The following is a 19,971-nucleotide window of genomic DNA, read 5'->3' as shown; positions in this document are numbered from 1 at the left end:
TCTTCTTCTTCTTTCTTCTTCTTCTTCTTCTTCTTCTTCTTCTTCTTCTTCTTCTTCTTCTTCTTCTTCTTCTTCTTCTTCTTCTTCTTCTTCTTCGTCTTCTTCTTCTTCTTCTTCTTCGTCTTCTTCGTCTTCTTCGTCTTCTTTTTCCTCTCTTTGGCTACTTACACAGGGCATTTGTCCTCTACACCCTCACTCAGCTTGTGCCTACCCAATTCCATCATGCCTTTGTGAAAGGAGCCATAAAAAGACACTGTTGTCTTAACTGATTCTTTGCATACAAAAGTAACAGTTCCCTGACAGTTTCAGATATGAGTGAGCTAAGGGAAGCTCAAGGGGTTGATACAGTCAGGGCTGACCTGCCTGCATACCAGATTGTGAAAACGCCACTCACAGAAACACCCTCTGACCTTTTACTTCTATGTAGGGACATTTCCTATCAACGGAATGCCTCCACCTGTTCATCTGTAATATGGAAACCATAATGGCACCGGCTTCACTGTGTGGTATAGCAATGGAGTAAACACTGTCCTGTAAGCTTTCGGAGTTGTGCCTCTCACCGAAGGCTAGTAAGAAAGGAACTAATACTGCCTTTAACGATCCATATGAAATGTGGTGATTTAGGAATTATTGTAAATAATTATATGTTGCTAGAGCTAGTCACTTATAGATTATCAGCCCAACTCAGTTCTGATTGCATTTATAGTTCATGGTCATTGACTTACCAATGGTACTTATATTCACCTGAAGTCACACACTCAAACTTTGCTACCTGGTTATCAAATTGAGTAGCTGGGGATGTTAAGGATACTGGCACAGGATGTGAGATAAGCAAGATGGTTGACGTGATGTAAGGACTAAGATCTTTGACTTCTAATCTGATGATTATTCTCACACATGAAAAGTTTGATTTGAGCATTTTTTTTCCCTGTGTGTGTGTGTGTGTGTGTGTGTGTGTGTGTGTGTGTGTGTGTGTCGCTCATGTGTATACACATAGGGAGGCGCATTTGCCTATGGAGATCAAGGTTTGACATTTGCTGCCTTCCTCAATTACTCTACTCTATTTTTTGAGGTATTTTTTGACCTAGAGCCCAGGGACTCAGTTAAACCGACTAGCCAATCAGCTCCCAGGATCTTCCTGTCTGCACCTCCCCACTCTGCAATTAGTGGCAAAAGGCCATGCCTGGCTTTTTACTGAAGATCTAAACCACAAGCAGGCCCTTGCCCTCTCGTGGCAGGTACCTACTGGTCCATCTCCCTAACTCCTCAGTTTGTTCTTTAAACAGAACTCACCCTATGTTACATGATACTACTATTACATTCTCTCATTTGTTAAGGACTCTTAAAGAGTCACTTCTAAGCTCCTTTCCCCAAACTAGGGCTTCCTCCTCGCAAATTGATCTATGTTTTATCCTCACTTCTCAATCCCTTCTGTTTTTATTCTCCTGGTCTTCAAACAGTTTTATGTTCATGGTCCCACCATGATGCCATGTTTAATTTTCTCTTCCACCATACTGTATCCAGCTGCCTAAATCAAACCAGCATTAACATTGCTGGGCACACACCATCTTCAAAGCTCTTTGCCTCTGAAATAATTTATGCCAACCCTTGCAGTAGAAAACAATCCCTCACCGCTTATGTTTGACAAACGTATAATATCTTCAACTTTGCCTCACACTGACCTAAGTACCTGAACAAATTATCTAGTCCATGTAGCCTCAGTTTCCAATAAATAAAAAAAGAGTAACAGTGCCTCCCTTACAGAATCAGGAGGATACAATGAAACAATCGACTAATAATACCTCAAGCATATAATAAGGAGGACAGGATTGCTGCCTCTTACTGTTACTAAATATACAGGCTATGAAGATAAAGGCTCAGGTAAAGCCTAGTAACCTGAGTTGGATTTCCAGGACCACATGGTGGAAAGAGAAAGACTCCCAAAAGTTGTCTTCTGACATCCATGTACATGCCATGGTATGAGAACACACACATGCTACATATACCACACACACACACACACACACACACACACACACATACTCATGCATACACACAGAGACACACACACACACACACAAACACATACAGGCAAAATGAATGAATGAATATACACTGGACTAAGGGAAATACATATATTTGTTTCTTACTCCACTCAACTTTGACTTCCTCTAAAGACCACTTAACACACTAGCTTCCTGACAATTCGGTGACACATCTGTTTATCCAGCACCACAGTGCATTTTGCAAGTGTAAAAGTCCACACTCAGTTTTAGCTTTGGAACATTTCTGCACTCAGAACGGTATGCTACTTTAATAAGTGAGGCCTTTTCATTTTTATGTTATGTCCATCACGTCAAATAACTCGTGGTGACTCAGATTCAATGAACCATTTGCACGGAAAATGATTTCTTTACAGATCCCTGGAGACATGAAGTTTCTAAATTTACAAGCATGGCTATTCTGCATGACAGGACTCCTGGCAAGCCAGCAACAAGTACCAACTGAACTGGAAAAAGAAGATATAGTTCAAATGGGAATCTGCCTCTCGTGGTATTTAGAGCTATGACTAAAGCAAACTCCAGCAATGCTTTTTCAGCCCATATCATATTCCCTTGGGTTCCTGTGGGAATGCAGAGCTTTCAAGTCCAGGCCCAGCTTTCTCTCTCTGCGTGAGGACAGAGTCCAAGCAGGGCTTTTAGGCTATTTCAGACACACTAGCTCCTCTCTTTGCTCAGTAGGAAAACAGGAATTGATGGGTGATAAATATTCCGGTTTCCCCATCCCTCAAAGAAACAAGAGAGGCTATTTATCACGTCCCCAGTAAGACTAAGCCCTAGATGCCTACCACAAGAAGCCCCCCCCCCAGTCACATGCCCTGAATTGTGTCTCTCCCTCTCTTCTCTCACTCTTGTCTGACCCTCCCGTGCGTATTTTCCAGAGACTGTTCACCTAAGCCTTGGTCTCGGTGCCTGCTTCCGAAGAATCACTGAATGCAATGCAAAGAATGTTGTTGTGGGTGCACATATTCACAGAACCAGTAAAAGAGGGTAACCACTCTTTCTCCTTCTGGATTGCACCTCCACAGGAGGATGACCATTACCACAGAGATGTGCCCTCTCTAGAGAAATCACAGCAACAATCACATGTACGCCATTTATAGAAATCTATGCCAGGGCTGTGCATGCTTACATCACCACCAGCACAGTTCTGTGGACAGCTATCCACCCATCAGCACTGTTTGCTTACAACACAGGGATGAGCTGTGTATGAGTAGCCTTAAAGCCTATTTCTAAGCGGGGGCACTGCCTGACTGTGACTTCATCGCTCCCTGTCACATTTCTCCCTTGAAAACTTAATCGACATGAAATGATCTCGACACGTGTCCACTAGCTACAGGAAAGAAATGTGAGCCTCCTGTTCTTCGTCCTGCCTAAAACAGACACGAAGACAAAGCAAGCACATCCCTCTTAGTAGCAGAGGAGGGGCACTAACCTAACTCCTAGTGGGTACACTGCACAGATCCTGAGGGTATGTGAATGCACAGGGTTCCGTCCCATCCACGGATCTCTTTATTTGCAACGTTAGGGGATGGACCGTTCACACAAGATTTTCAATCGAGCTCACCAGAACGGAAGTTTGCTTTTTCATCAACAGATTGTCTTCTGAGTTATGCAGATGGATTTTTGCCAATCTACTCCATTGGCAATCACCTCCTTCTTATCATAGAAAATTCATCTTAACTGCTTTACATGATATATGAGATTTCTTTTTGTTGTTGTTCTCACACAAGGTCTCATTCTACAGCCCAGACTAGCCCTAAACTTACAATCCCCCTACTGCAGTTTTTCTAATAAAAAATACTTCCTACACTGAAATATTGTTTCCACTGTCATTCTTAGTTACAAAAAAAAACAACAAAAACAAACAAACAAACAAAAAAAACAACGCATGACAAAGTAGATGATTCAGTGGATAAAGTAGTTGCTATGGAAACATAAGGGCCTGAGTTTGCATATCCAACGTCCACATAAAAAGCCAAAGCCATGTACAATAAACTTTGGTCATAGGACATGAAGAAATATAGAGAAGCAACCTTCTTCCCTGGCTTTCATAGTACCCAAAATGTGCCAAGTAGCCTATAGGGGAGACTGAAAGTTATCTATTGATAACTTATCTAGTTGTGACCTCTGTGAACTACAGGAGTGATATGAGTGGCATCATGGACCTATGGATTCAATAGTAGCACAGATGTTATATGGTCAACCAAGCACTTTCTGACTGATTCAAGGCCAGTGTGAGGAAAGACATTACTGGTACTGTAAATCTGGCCATGGTTGGGCAGCTCACAGGCCCCAGAGGTGAACCAGCTACTATTCTTTTGCTAAATAAGCATAGTATCAATCTGCCCTCTCACTTTCCATCTCTATGTCTAAAGATTAGTTCAGCTCCTCAGAGACATTTATTTCTGATGTGGATGTCAATTAACCCAGAGATGTACAACACGCCAGGAATGAGTGTGTGGAGTGCTGAGCCACAAATGAATCACTTCTATTACTCCACAACCAAGGCCCAGGGACCATCGGGGAAGAATGTACCTAAAGGCTGTAGGAGACGGAGGTCAGAGTGACTGAACTGAAACAGCATCTTCCAACTGTGACAGAATGGTCACACTCACAGACCTATTATGGCCGTGGTTCTCTCAATAAGATCTGCACGCGCTGGGCGTGGTGGTGCACGCCTTTAATCCCAGCACTCGGGAGGCAGAGGCAGGCAGATTTCTGAGTTTGAGGCCAGCCTAGTCTACAAAGTGATTTTCAGGACAGCCAGGGCTACACAGAGAAACCCTGTCTCAACCCCACCCCTACCAAAAAAAAAAAAGATCTGCACAAGATGAATCCAGTCAACAGTCTGACATGAAATGGGGAAGAGACCATCCGCCGTTATCAGAGGAGATACTAACTGCCCAGGACTCCGGAAGAGACCAAGTCAGCTGTACGTTCAGCACTGGCTCCTGGTAAGTCAACCGTTCATTCACCAAGGGATGGCTCTGCACCGCACCCGTGAGTATTTGGGAGGAGCATGGGAAGGTAGGGGTAGATCTGAGCAGTGCCGGGAGAGGAGATAAGGTGAGCACGATTATGATTAGAATATGTTATAGGAAGTTCTCAAAGTACTAATACGAACAGTCTATTTTTAAAAGCCAGGTACCGGGCCACATGTCTGGGATACTAGCACTAAGGAAAGAGAGTCCTGGAGCTCACTGACTAGTAAACTCTAGGTTTAGTAAAAGACTCTGTGTAGCGCAATAGAAACAGTTATCTAGCATCAAACTCTGGCTTCCACAGCATAGGTACAAATCAACACACACACACACAAGAATCTCTAGTCTTGAGAGAGGAAAAACCAAGAATTTGTTCTGCCATCTGAACTGTCATAAGATCACATTTGACCTCTCTATCTCTCTGTTCTCTTCGGTTTACTATGATAAAATATGCAATGAAGGCATCTATCAGGAAATACTTAAAACAGCTACATTTCAGTGGCTGAAGAGACGGCTTGCTGGTTAAGAGCACGTCCTGCTCTCCCACAAGACCTGAACTCAGTTCTAGGACCGGAATCTGAGGACTCACACAACCGTCTGGAACTCCAACTCCAACTCAGGATGGGCTCACATACCCACACACAACTAAACGTAATTAAAAATAATAAAAGAAGGATACTTTGTATCTCAACATGTGTCAAAGGCTCCCTTGAGTATTTAAGCTATTAACTATTTAATGTTCAAGTTACATTACTTCTAAAAACAAAAAACAAAAAACAAAAAACAAAAAAACTGTTTTTCCCACATAAAATCTGTAGTTTAACTTATCTGACTCTCACAGAGAAATATTCTGTAGAGATCATCCATTTGAACAATTAAACTATAATTTGGTGAAAATGGAATCATATTACCCACTATCCTTTACATAGAAAAGGAAGCAGGTGACAAGTACTCAAATTTAACAGTATACTGCTTTTTAGAAATATGTACGAACTGAATTACTTAGAAAACATGAAGGCTGTCAGTACATGAGAACATGTCTAATGCTGCTTTGCAGTCTTTAACTCACGATATTTTAGTCTTTCTCCACTTGCTCTTGTGTGTGTTTGCCTTGATGCTATTGTCCCGCCCAATAAGGTCATTAATTTCTAAATCATCCAAATGTCCTAGTGAGTAGATGGTATGCACTCCCTGTCAACACTGAAGCCCAAGCACAGGCTTACCAAGATGAACGAGGAGAAAGAAAAAAAAAAAAAAGTGTTTCATTCCAAACAAATCTATGTGAACTGAATATATTTGAGGGTCGCAAAATAAAATAAAATAAAATAATAATAACATAAAATAAAATAATAAAAGCTGCAAAGAAATGCTTTGGCCTCTCCCTACTCTTTTCTGTCTTGTGTTGAGCATTTCATTCCCCCCACAAAGGTCTCGTTGTTGAAGTGACAGCAGAATCCAAAGCAGAATGAGTTATTTCTCTACCTCTCTCCATCTGAGGCATAACCTACCTGCACTGCTAACAGAGCCCTTCTCTGTTCCTTTTCATAGAACTCACTTCTGCAAGAAAACACAAAGAACTTGTGTAGTCAGAGGCCCCTGGGCAACCTGAACAGCCTTTCCCAAGAGGGAGCTGGTGTTTTCCTCCTGATCTCCATCACTTTTATCAAAGAGGCCTTTCTTGGTTCAACATTTAAAGGGCCCCCTCCCCTCTATGGAAGGGTGAGATTTGGGTGGTGGAGCTGTCTCATTTTACAAAATTCGGGACTGTCCCCAAATCTCTCCAGGCTCTGATATAAACTGGATTTTAGGAAGGAACTTTGAGATTGAGAGATAAACAAAATAGTGTAACATTGTAGCACCAACAGGTGTAGTTTCTTCTTCCTAGAACTTCGTGAGTCTGGTGAAGTGGGTATTTACCAAAGGTGCATTTACTTTCCCATACATAATATTTTAATTTCATCTGTTCTGTGTCACTAAAAAAAAAATAGAGTGATATAAATGTAAGGACATTTAATTGGCAGTTATCCAAACCAAATCATTAATTCACTGAGTTATACATCTGTTCTATGGAATTTCGTATTTTGTGTTATATTTATTGATGAATATATTTTTAAAATTCAAATGAGCATGATTCTTTCACTAAGAAAAATAGTAAAAAAAATCTATTTCATTATTTATTACTATAACCATTTTATCCATTTCATCACTAAAAGTAGTTTTACTTTATGTTAAAAATGTAGTACGTTTACAGTCAATAATGTATATCAACAGGAAAAAAATGTAAAGACACATATTACTGGATATAGCTTCTTCACAAATCTTTGAAGTGAAGCAAATGTCTTTTTAGTACCTACAGGCAGTGGACCACACCAAGGCTTCTCACAAATATGAAAGGGAATGTCATTTCTAATGTTTGGAAATATTTCAAGGAAGAAGATCTTATGCTTTCTGTAAAGGTTTCACTTGTTATTTAAAAAACGGGCACAGCTGTCTACTGAGTTTGGCATGTTCTCCTTCCTTTGATGTTTCAGAGCATAAAGACAAAGAAATACTCACTCTGATGTGTCTGACAGGACAGATGACGCACAAATGTATCCTGCCAGAGATAAACACAGGTTGGTGAGACTGCAAGACAGACAAATAGCTTGTTCTAGGTTCTGCTATCTAACAGATCATTTTTATCCAAAGGCTAAACTATGCATTAAGAATTGCTGCTAGTTTTTTTTTTTTTTCTTTTTAGAGGATTCTGACCAGCGAATGATCTGTAATATACCTGGGGCAAGCAATAGCCCTCCTAAAAGTATAGCCAATGCCTGTAGATTTACATAGTGCCATCACACAACATAACCAGTGCCTATAGATGTGCAAAGTGCTGTCATGCAACAGAGTGGGGCCAGACGTGGAATCCCAGAGCTGTTCTAGAGTTGGTCCTACCACTTAGTATTTGGCAAGCTTAAGCATGATGCAAAACAAAATGATCATGTTGAACAAGCCAATCTCAATGCCCCTCCACACAGCATCTGGACCAGCATCCTGCATCTTTTTCCATGAGAGCTAAGGGCCTCTGTGATGGGACAATTGTGACTTTTTTGTGTCTCACACATGCCTGACATTTCTTCCATTTCCCCTATAAGCTCCAAACTCTAGACCCTTTACCAGGGATCAAAAAAGAAAAAAAAAGTACATATAAATAAATGCCATCTCCATAAAGACTTCTAATAAATACAAATTTATAGGTAAATTTGTTGTAAAAATGGAAAATTAATTCATAACCTCAAATATTAAAGTTAGATCTAAAAACCCTTTTTGAATTTTTAGATTTTAATGACATGATGTAGCCTTAACTACTCTCTCTCTCATTATTACAAAGTTTCGAATGCTTAAGTTACACATGGGACATCACTGTAATTCATGTTTGAAAAAGGAGTCAGAATGACTGCACATAAAAGCACGATAAAGGCATGGCTTTAAATAGCCACGTAAAGAAAACTCAAAGCACACCAAGGGTAAAAATTCTCTACATTCTTAAAATTCCAGTAAAATTGTCTGAAGGTGATTTAGTACATACATGTTCTCGGGATGTCAAAACACTCGAGAATTAACAAAAAAGGAAACAATACCAGTTTCAAGAGAGAGAGAAGGTCAAGATATGACAGCTCTTACCTTGTAATGAAACCAGCAGTATAGGAAGGGAGAGAGTGCGCCAAGGTACCATCAAATTGCGTTTCTTCACAAAGCTCATTTCAGTGAACTCTTTCTCCCTGGACTGAAACCCAAGTGTCGGTCTTCACTATGATGGCATCTTACAAGGGTGAGTGTTCGTTGTGTGCTCAGATTCAAATGAATACTGTTATGGGATAAAGCCACTGAAAAGAAAAACCCGGGGCTTCCCAACCACACACAGCATCTGAGGTTTTAGATAGAGCTCACAGTCAGCCCTCTGGCTGGGTCTCTCATTAGCAATGCAAGGCAGCCTCTTGCCTGAGCCCGGATTAGTTACAGCCAGCTACACACCTGCCCTTCATACACCATGTTAGCCCATCTCTTGGCCTTTCTAGTAATTTTGAAAGATTGGGATCATCCAAACAATACTTTTTATACATTCTAAGGTCATGAGATGACTTATTCCTAAGCATTGGAATATTTTGTCCATATATTGTCCATGTCTTATTATTCGCAAAATAGTAGCCTTTGAAAACAGGAGAAATGAAAATCTAATTAACTTTTTCTACAGTATCTACAGTATTATATCTTATTCTCAAAACTTTAAAAGTAAAATAAAACTATGTGCATGTATTTTCAACTGAAATCCTATTACGGTATGGACATTTTCATCGGTCTACCAAGCTGTTAAACATTACAGAACAAGTGTAAATTTTAAAAGAAAACAATTTTTTTTCTAACATTTGTCTTTTAAAAGAAAACTAAACAACTCAGTGAAGAGCTTTTTGATAATCCATTTTTTTTTCATCTTCTATGAAAAATACCTAATTAGATTACGAAAGGGGGTGGGGAAGAGGTCTGTGTTCTTATTCCAGCCATAGGGCATTCTTCTCCAGAAGCAACTGACTGCCTAAAGCAGCATCAGAGAAGAGCTCTCATCTTTCAAAATGAACTCCAGAGAGATGATCTAAGCCCACAAATGAGTGAATGCCATGTCTAGGCCATGGGTTCACATTTCCTACAGCAGAATCCATGACTCGCCTTGCCCTTGTCCCTCCCACTTAAGAGATGGAGTACAATAACAAGAAACAACTGATTACACAGGTACTACATAGCATTTATTCCTGTCTGCTGGTTACCAGGCACTTCCTTTGTGATGACTTCAAAATATCCAGCAGCTAACTCATCCAATATCCACTACATACATACTTTTCTCTTATCGTCCCAAATTCATTGATCATGTGTTCATTGATCATTGTTCCATGTGGTCTTAATTAGTCTCCATTGATGAATAACAGCTAAGTCAATGAAGCAACAAAAAATGGATACCCATTCAATAAAAAGGTAAGCATGAAATAACCACATAAACAGTATTAAAATTAGAAAGTGTAGTGTCCTTGTCTATAACACAAATGTGCACACTCATTTTGAATTTTAATGCATGTATTTTAAAGCAAAGCATGTACTCACTGATATTCACTGAAAGGTTCATAGTCTGTTTTTCTTGAACTAACTACGTCTACACAGATAGTCCATGTAATAATTTATATTTACATTCTAAACTGGTCCAGAAATATGTACCCACAAAACTACAAAATAATTCCATTTTGAATGTATTAGTATAAGATAATTGAAAAGCTAGGGTTGCACTCTGTTTAGAGCATAAAATTTGTCCTCCAAAGAACTTTCTCAAACTGAGAGAAGTAAATTTGTGTGTGTAAAATGTTTTAAATCAACATCTTTTCTCCTATGCCCCTGGCTAATTTACAACTTGACTTTCCACATAAATAGCACATGATAGGACAGATGTACGGATCATGCTTCAGAATTGCCTTTCTCTGTCTACTAACACCTTGAATTTTTCCTGAAACTTAAATTTTTTCACAAATGATGCGCATACAGAAAAATCTTGAGTTGTAATCAAAATCAAACTTTGTGATTCAACAGTTTGATTACTGACCCAGTTATTTTTAATGCACCTGGAAACTCCTAGAAAGACTTCGAAAACATGAACTGCATGTTTCTCGTATAAACTTTAATAGCATGTGAAACTGGCACTAAATGTAACAGCCGAATTCTTACCTCAGATTTCATATGAATCTTTTTGATTCAAACGTATCACTTCAATTTTCCCTGAGTAAAATTGAAAACTCCAAGGCTCTATCGTCTTACTTTTTTTTCTGTTTTTATACTATGTGTTCAGAACCTGGAAGGTGTTTTGTCTAATAAAGAACGCAGTCAAAATTACCCCCACCCAAAAATAAACCTTAAATTTGGCCATTCTTTTCTAAGTAGAGGCTTACTGTGTGCCTGCCTCTCTATGTCAAGGTGTCTCATGAGGAAGAAATTAGAAAAAAAAGAAGAAAGAAGGATGATAAAACAAGCGATAATTAAATGCAAGTTCTTTCTCCATCATGAACTTGTTACCTGAAATGGTAGTTGGCATGAAAATAAGCAAAATAGACTTCCATGAATAGCTCCAACCGAACGGAAAGTCTAGATGAAAGATTAGACCCAGAGACACAAAAAAGGGAATTTACGACTATTACTATGTGTGATTATTACCGTCAAAATGACAACTTTTATTTCTTTCTACCCCAGCAAAGGAACTTAGACAAAATGTGAGCCATCCACCAGTTTATGAAGAGATACTAGGTTCATAAGAATCCTGAGGCAAGGCCAGAATACAAGCAATAAAAGTTCCCTTTCTGCCACAGAAGTACTGTGCATTTTCCCACATGGAATATGACCTTTGGACAGTTGACACCTAACAATCTGTTGGCCTCATCACAGCACATTCAAAACAACTGACAAGAATGAGAAATCTCTGACCTTATGGTATATGTGTCATTGATAAAGAGATGCTGTAATAAAATGTGTTGTCTTTGAGAATCATTTATTTCCCTAATATAAGATTCATTTCCATAAATTGAGATCAAATCTGAAGTAGCTAACATTTGACTCCCATCAGTGTCTGCTACTGAAATTCAACTATTCCTCATTTGTTTTGTTTGCTAAACCCAACACACTGCAGGTTCCATGATTTTATCCAGAATTTGTCTTCGTTTGTTTGTTTGTTTTGTTTTTCGAGACAGGGTTTCTCTGTATAGCCCTGGTTGTCCTGGAACTCACTTTGTAGACCAGGCTGGCCTCAAACACAGAAATCCGCCTGCCTCTGCCTCCCGAGTGCTGGGATTAAAGGCGTGCGCCACCATGCCCGGCTGTCAGAGTTTGTCTTATCATCACGATACCAAAAAGAACCAATCTCTAAGCACATCAAAACAACTCCTCTTTGGATTATATTACACAAATTATAAAACCAAACTATTCAGATTCCCCGGTGCCATGATTAGATGGTTTCCTATCATACTAAGATTCCAATTCAAATACCAACAACCTGGTTTATGATGGTTGCCACTGTAGCAACTGGATGGTGTCAAATCTCTAAGATGAATTTTAACTCTCTGCGTTTCACACTCTTATTATAATAGGATAGTTTGTAGAATTCTACATATGCTTTCAAGCTGTGTGCTATGTGGCTATTTCTTTGGTGTATTACATATTTTAATTTACATGTGATCTATCTTAGCTTTGCCATATAAGGATATGTAATACTTCATAATCATTCTGTATCGGTCACAATTTTAATATAAAGTTTAGTCCTAATAGTCCATCACTCTCTAGACATTATAAGGACATTAATTTTCCAGGTTGCCACGGAGTGATTGGTTTGCACTATCCAATGGAGGAAGAAGGAATGTTTCTCCAATTAACTTAACTTCTTCTTATCAAGATCTTACTTTGCCTCTTGTGTTGGCTGCATTTACATTACCTAGAGCACTGTGTGAGGGAGTTAATCTCTTGTGCCTGCCTGTGATCCCTGCTTGTATACCAACATTTGTGTGCATCTACCTTTACAACTGCTGAGAGAAAGTATTTTCATGTACTGAAGATAAGCGGTGATGGGGTTTCAATCCTCCAGATTATAGAGTTTGCTTCCTCTACATAGACTTCATTAAGGGATTTACCGTTTTGTGATATATATATATATATATATATATATATATATATATATATATATATATATATATGGCTGGCAGGGCATTTTCTGTGAGGATCCTTTGAGCACCAGAGTGTGAATTCAAATTCTGAATTCAAATAGAAGGAAATCAATTCCACCTTTGCTTTGGCTTTCGCTTCTGATAATGTCACTTACATCTACATGGAAGCATCAAATGATTATTGTGGTTAACTGTTTTATCACCTCCAACTAGCAAATTCTAATGTCAGATAAACTACCATATCACCAAAACCAAAACGCCAATCACAAGAGACACAGTTTTCTTTCCATGCATTTTAAATATGTGTTTTCTTTATCAGTATAATTACAGCTTTCCTTCTTGGCTTAATTATAAGTGAAAATTATTCAAAACAAATAACTGAAAAGTTGCTTCTTTTTAAAGAAAGCACATCAAAACAACTCCTCTTTGGATCATATTACACAAGTTATAAAACCAAACTATTCAGATTCCCCAGTGCCATAATTAGATGGTGTCCTATCATACTAAGATTCCAATTCAAATACCAACAACCTGGCTTATGATGGTTGCCACTGTAGCAACTGGATGGTGTCAAATGTCAGTTTGATCACAAAGCTGCTCTGAACTGGAAAGGTTGCTAGTGAATTGTTTTTGGAGATACGGTATTATTGAGGTTTTTCGGCAGACCACAGATCAGGATGAAAATGACAGAGGAGACCAAGTTCTTCATTGTGACCTAAGAATCAAATAACAGTTGATCCAACCCCCAAGAATGTACCCCTTATCTTGACGTGACCTCTTCTCTACTCTGGGCCCAAGTTAGACTCTTACTAAGTTACATACAAAATTGTTATCGTTATCTCTCAAAAGCTGCAATGAGAATGCCCTAGACGCTTTTCCTCAGTCTTCTCTTCTAACAAGATAAGTTTATCAACTTTACTCAGAACACAGTGGCAGCTCTATAACTAATGTGTGCAGGAATTCCCGAGGGAGCATATCAGATGCACAGATTCCCAAGCCTATCTCCCCTACGGTTCATGTTTTCTGATTGAGTCTAAGGACATTAGACATCTATATTTTGATAATGAATAAATCTGACTTTACAAAAAAAGAGAATGCAAGACAAGTAGGGGAAAAGGTACATAGGAAAATTATAAGTACAGTGACTTGAATTCCTCTAGAAAACTAAGAAGTAGAATGTGAAGAAAACGAAGTGGGGAGAGTTAAAGGTGGGCATCCCTGCCCACTGCAGAGAAGTCGATTCTTTGGGAAGATGACATGGAAATGTTATTTACCTTTCCTACTCTTTCTAGGTTCCTTATACAAAGTGATTCCTCCCACTCATTCACAGTCTTTGGTCTATTGGCAATATACCTACAAAACTCCCAACTGGGAAAGTGTGGTATGCCGCTCTCTCTGGGAAAAGATGTCTGTATCCTAATTCAAAGAACCCGGGAAATGAATCACACATGAAAGGTGTGGTTGTGCTTTCTAGATGGGAGGATTATTCTATAGAACGCCAAGAGCCCAGCGTAGAGATGATGAGTACTAAGAAAGAGTCAGAGTGAAATGCTGATGCAGGAAGAAGACAACTTCCAGAAACCGTAAAGGGCAAAGGAATGGATTTTCTTCCAGAACTTCTGGAAAGAAAGCAGTTCTGCCGGCGTCTTGTTGTTAGCCAAGTGAAGCAATCTCAGATTTCGAGATCCATCAGTTACATGTGTACTGGGTTAAGTCACTAAGTCAGTGCTGACTGTTACAGTAACAAAAGAGCACTCACATTCTCTGTCCGCCAACACAGGCACTTGGTTTTCAATCAAATGAACACATGTCTCTTAGAGAGACAAAAGTTATTTGTTGTTCTAAGATTATGGGGCCTGCCTTTGTAGTCCCAAACAGAATTAAAGATGGCAGCTATTATCATCCACATTTATGCTATTAAAAGAGAAAACATAATCAGGTACTTTGCAAAGAGAAATAGAATGAGGCAGTTGCTCAGAAAGGAGCAAAGAAACAACTGATTTCAAGACATCTATCCAATAACTTATATTTAACTTGGATTAACTTGATTAGTATTTTGTTGCTGGTCACAACATAGCTGCTGTATAGCACAATACTTAGGAAGACATGAATAAGTGTCTACTCATCCCAGATAGGAAATCAACAACAGGTAAGTACTCAGCCAAAGTCCAACTTGGTAAACCAATGATCTTAATAAAGTTACTTATACGAGTATGGGTGATAGGTTACGTACACAAAGAGAAATGACTCAAAGACATCACCAAAAGCCCACCTCAGCATCAGTGGGAACTCATGAAAGATGGATCTCTGAAACTCATTGCACAGCTTGCAGACAACCTAACAAGTCAGAGAGTATTGGTTAGAGGAAATTCGGTTGGTCTGAACCTATTCCAAACAACTGAATTGGTTTGTTTTCCAGGCAACTTAGCTGGTTCAAACGTCTTCTAAGAATCTGAGCTTGTCTGAAAATGTTGTTTGTAGTCCTATTTATATATGCCTTCTGGAAGGGGAGGGAGCTAGTGAATCTGGTTGGTTTCAGGGACTTCCTGGGCCTTTGGAGTTGTTTACTTCCTTAGTTTTAGGAATGCTTTATCTCCCTAAAGGAAGGTATCCTGAGTCTTAACCAGCTTCTTTCAAGATGGAATGTTTTATCTTTGGGGGAAACTTTGGTACACAATAATAACTTACAGAAAGAAGTTTATTTATGATGGTTGATTTTTATGTGTCAGTTTTTTGGGATAACAAGGTGTCTAGGTATTAGAACAAAGTGCTCTGAGTTTAATGTGAAGTTGTTTCTGGGTGACATTAGCATTAAATTAGTGGATTGAGCAAAGCACACTGCCCTGCCCAATATAGGTAGACCTCATCTAATCCACTGAGGGCCTAAATAAAATTTTAAAAACAAAATCAAATAAGAGAAAATTTGTTCTTTATATATAGTTACATTAAAACAAAGGCAAAAAAGTTTCTCCTTCACTCAGGCTCAGTTTTATGCAAGGCCTAACTATTGGCTTTCTTGAGTCGCCAGCTTGTTAATTGTAGATTGTAGATTTCTCAGATTCCATGAGCCAACTTCATACATAGATGTTCATTTTATACATTGTTTGTGTGCATGAGTGTGTGTATGTGTCCTAGTAACTGTATTTCTCTATAAAAATTCTACCTAATAAAATGACCTACTTCCAAGGAGCGTATCTTAGTTCATTTTCTATTGCTATAACAAATATTCTTAAATAATATTAATATTAAAATTAAAATTAAAAGATAAGGGGAAATGGCTGTCTGGTGCCATTGTGTTCTGTGTTTCACAGTCTAGCACATGCTTACTTACAGGTTAAGTAAGCTAACTTACTTTTCTCTTCATATAAGCATAAAAAGACAAAAATTCCTTGAAGCAGATGGATGGGAAAAGCCAATCAGTCACAAAAATGATCAATAATTACTAATATAAGTTCTCAGATTATTACTATGGCTTAAAACATTATGTTAGATGACATGAAATATGAAACATATAAATCACTCAAAGAATAAAATATATAAAGCATTTGTAAAGCTAATTCAATGGGTATTCCTAAGTAAATAAGCAAAAGAATAAGATAATCCCCCCCCACAAAATAATATTATAATAGAGGCACCCTTTAAAATCATCCTTAAAATAATTACTGAAGTGCAACTGTGGGGATGTGATTAAGGAAAGTGGGGGTGCCCTGAGACAGTTGGGAAAATGGAAGATCTGGAAGGTGAGTTTTAAATTAAACCACAGTCTACCAAGAAGGAAAAATTGCTTATGTAGCAGACTGAAAATAAAGGGGCATAAAGAAACATTATGGCACTGAAAGAATCCATGTGGCTGGTACAGCAGGGGTGAGGGACAGACAGACTGGAGGAAGGCTGGAATGTGAACATGGCAATGTGAATCTGTTCAAAGCCTTTGGGCTATTCGAAGAACTCTAGACTTCATCTCAAAAAACTACTGAAGCTACTGGAGACTACAAAGCAAAAAACAATATAGGACTGTGTGCATGTATGCACACCTATACAAGGATAAACATACAGAGATGGTTACACACTGATACCTACCTCTCTCAACCTTAAAAGTCAGTCTGTATCTCCGCAGAACACCCATGGATGGAGGAAAACAGGCTCAATAAAAAGTCTACAAAACATGAGAGCAATTCGGTCCAGGATACAAGATATGGAACCCAAGGAAAGATACTACTCAAGAAATATTTAGAAATAAAGGAATAGAATTTTCCATTTAAACAAATGTGGTTCTTAGTGGGGAGAAAGGTAGAAGAGTGACGTTTCCTGCGATGACTAATTGAATGCCCTTCATTGCCATAGTCTTTGGATAAAATACAGGTTTGGGTAGGTGGCGTGAAATACACTGCGAGTTATTTTACTCATGTAAAGTGGTAGTTCTCAACCTGGGGGTCCCACAACCTTTCCACAAGAGTCACCTAAGACCATCAGAAATAGTAGATATTCACATTATGATTCAGAACAGTAGCAAAATTACAGTTATGAAGTGGCAACAAAAATAATTTTACAGCTAGGGCTCAACCCAACCTGAGGAAATGTATTAAAAAGGTCACAGCATTAGGAAGGCTGAGAGCCACTGATGTCAAGAAATACAGGTATCCTTTGCTGTCAGTTTTCTGTTGTGTGGTTGGTTGGTTAGTTGGTTGGTTGGTCGGTCGGTCGGTCAGTTGGTCGGTCAGTCGGTTGGTTGATTGGTTGGTTGGTTGGTCAGTTGGTTGGTTGTTTGGTTGATTGTTTGTTTGTTTGTTTGTTTGGTTGGTTGGTTGGTTGGTTGGTTTTAGTTTGGTTGGCTTTTCAGATGATTTTGTTTTGTTTGCTTGCTTATTTCTTTGGGGGTGGGGCAGGGGGCATCTCATTACGTGACAAGGCTAGCCTAAAACTATGTAGATACTTGGGCCTTGATAATGAAATTTTCTTGTCCCATCTTCCAGAGTAATGGCATTTCGTGCACCACTCCCTGTAACCTTCCATGTCTATTTTAAGGCCGATAGAAATTTCTCATAGAGTAAGGTGCTGAAGGAAGATACAGGCGAGGATGTTCACGAGGGAACCATTTTAAGAGACAGGAATCTTTTCAAGCCAGTGTGTATGGGAAGGCAAGTACACATGATGTGGAGGCTGTTTCAACAGTGCTGCTGTGTCACCTGTGGGATTCCAGTTCTAGTAAGCTTCAAACATAAAAAATTGGATTGTTAGTTTGTTTTCAAAAGGCCAATATGCCAAGCATATAGCTCACCCTTCTTTTGTATTGGTATTGTTCTTAAATACAGACATTCTCCATGTAAATGTTATAGGCTGTCCTATAACTCACTCTGAAATCCAGACTGGTCTTGGCCTCCAGAGCACTAGGATTAAGGGGTGTGTACACAATCACCAGAGCTTCTATTCTTAGTATTTGGGAGGCTGAATATCAGAAATGCAAGACCAGCCTGGGCTGCACTGTGAATTTGAGAGAATCCTAGGTTACATAAGGCTCTGTCTCTAATTAATTAATTAATTAATACGAAATTAAATTGACAATCAAGATTTTAAAAGACCAAAGGAATTTCCTTTGCTTTTTGTCTCCCCCTTTTACATAGTAGAGGCAAAGGTGAGGAATGAGAACTTAGAGTAACCTACGACTGAGTTTCCCATGAGGCCAGAAAAGGGAGTTAAAGTCCATCACCCACAATCAAGGCTATGGAAGAGGGCCAGAGGCAGGCAAGACCATGCAACAGTAGATGTGCTAAAGGTGAAGACAAAAAGTGTGGGTAAGCCAAGAAAGGATCTGAGGGCAGCCCTCCCTTACCCCCAGCTCTCGGGTCCACTTGAACGATGACACCACTGTCTCTAAGATAAACTCCTATGGAACTGAGTAGGAGCTGTGGTTCTCAGCCTGGGGGTCGCGACACCTTTGCTGGGCAAACATCTCTTTCACTGGGGTTACCTATCAGTTGTCTTGCATATCAGATATAAGCCCACAGCAAAATTACAGCTATGAAGTAACAACAAAAATGTGTTGCGTCAGAGGCACACTAGGGAAAGGCCAACTGTGTAGCAGAGATCACTAGCTCAAGCAAAGTTTCCGAGCAGCCATTGTCTGGCACGCCTCCAGAGAATGACACACCCAGGTCTAAGATCCTACCTCTTAGTTACGACGAAGTCAAGTGAGCTGTCTTCAACCCTGACTTTACCACCTCCAACCCTCATATCAAGGGAGCGTATCACATCAGCAAGGCAAGTGACTGGAATACTAAAAATCATTAAACAGATGAGAGTCCAGTGCTCTAAGATCAAATACACAAAACTCATTACTTATTCCATGCCTGAGTGTGGTGTTAATAAATCTGAAATCCCAGCATGTTTATAAATAACAGTATGACTACAATAATCATGTCAGATGCCATATGAAGTGTTTCACTGAAAGGTGGTAGTATTTTAATGCATAGTACTGAACTGGGAGTTAACCTGGAAAAGGGCCATTTACCACATTGTATAAATGACCAGAGAGGACTAAATCAGTCAGGAAAATGCAGAGACAGCAACTGTACATCTGTGCTCACAGTCACATTGATACCTCTCTATCCATGACTTCATCACTACAACTTGCCCTGAACATGAGCTCAGGGTGACACCATGTCTAACCTCCAGCTCACTTAGCAGGGAAGAAAGAGCCAACTAGATCTGTGATGATGTGAAGGTCTGTAGTCAACTTTCCAGGGTAACTGTGCTGACATCTAGTCTGTCCAGGACATCTATGAACAGTCAGAGAACATACTTCATGTGACATGAGATGTCAGAAGAATCTCCCCTTGCCTCCTCTTTTAAGTATGGACCGTCTTCAGGTTCCCATGATATAAATCTTCACACCACTGACAACTTTGATCTACAACATAATTGCAACCGGCTCATTAAATTCCTGCAAATTTAGCAATCAACATTCACAAGCCAGTAAAAGCTGGATCCAGTACACCACTGTAAACCAGTTAAAGAGCCTCAGGTGATCACTGTATATATCAAAATCTAATTTGAAATGGGTCTCATCAATTCTTACATTTTTACCTATGCTTTTCTCTAAGTAATAAACATCATGCTCTTCAAAAACATAGTACATTTGTAAGTCAAGTATTAAACTTTACAAAGTAATATACACTTTGTTCATCTAACCAATGTTTTTGTTTT

The 19,971-nt window shown here is 39.2% G+C and overlaps 1 protein-coding gene across 1 annotated transcript in view; it reads right to left on the bottom strand.

Annotated features, from left to right (window-relative positions):
- Otogl (otogelin like) overlaps positions 1–8,759 on the bottom strand; it is a 140,098-nt gene extending 131,339 nt beyond the window's left edge. The window contains exons 1-3 of the mRNA XM_021204277.1: positions 8,708–8,759; positions 7,601–7,640; positions 6,553–6,601 (exon numbers count right to left, since the gene is read on the bottom strand). Coding sequence (XP_021059936.1) covers positions 6,553–6,601; positions 7,601–7,640; positions 8,708–8,759 — 141 coding nt within the window. The remainder of the gene's footprint in view (positions 1–6,552; positions 6,602–7,600; positions 7,641–8,707) is intronic.
- Positions 8,760–19,971: the final 11,212 nt, after the last annotated feature.

This window comes from Mus pahari, chromosome 9, assembly GCF_900095145.1.
Source record: "Mus pahari chromosome 9, PAHARI_EIJ_v1.1, whole genome shotgun sequence".
NCBI classification, from domain to species: domain Eukaryota; kingdom Metazoa; phylum Chordata; class Mammalia; order Rodentia; family Muridae; genus Mus; species Mus pahari.
This window is presented reverse-complemented; position numbering and strand designations above follow the sequence as displayed.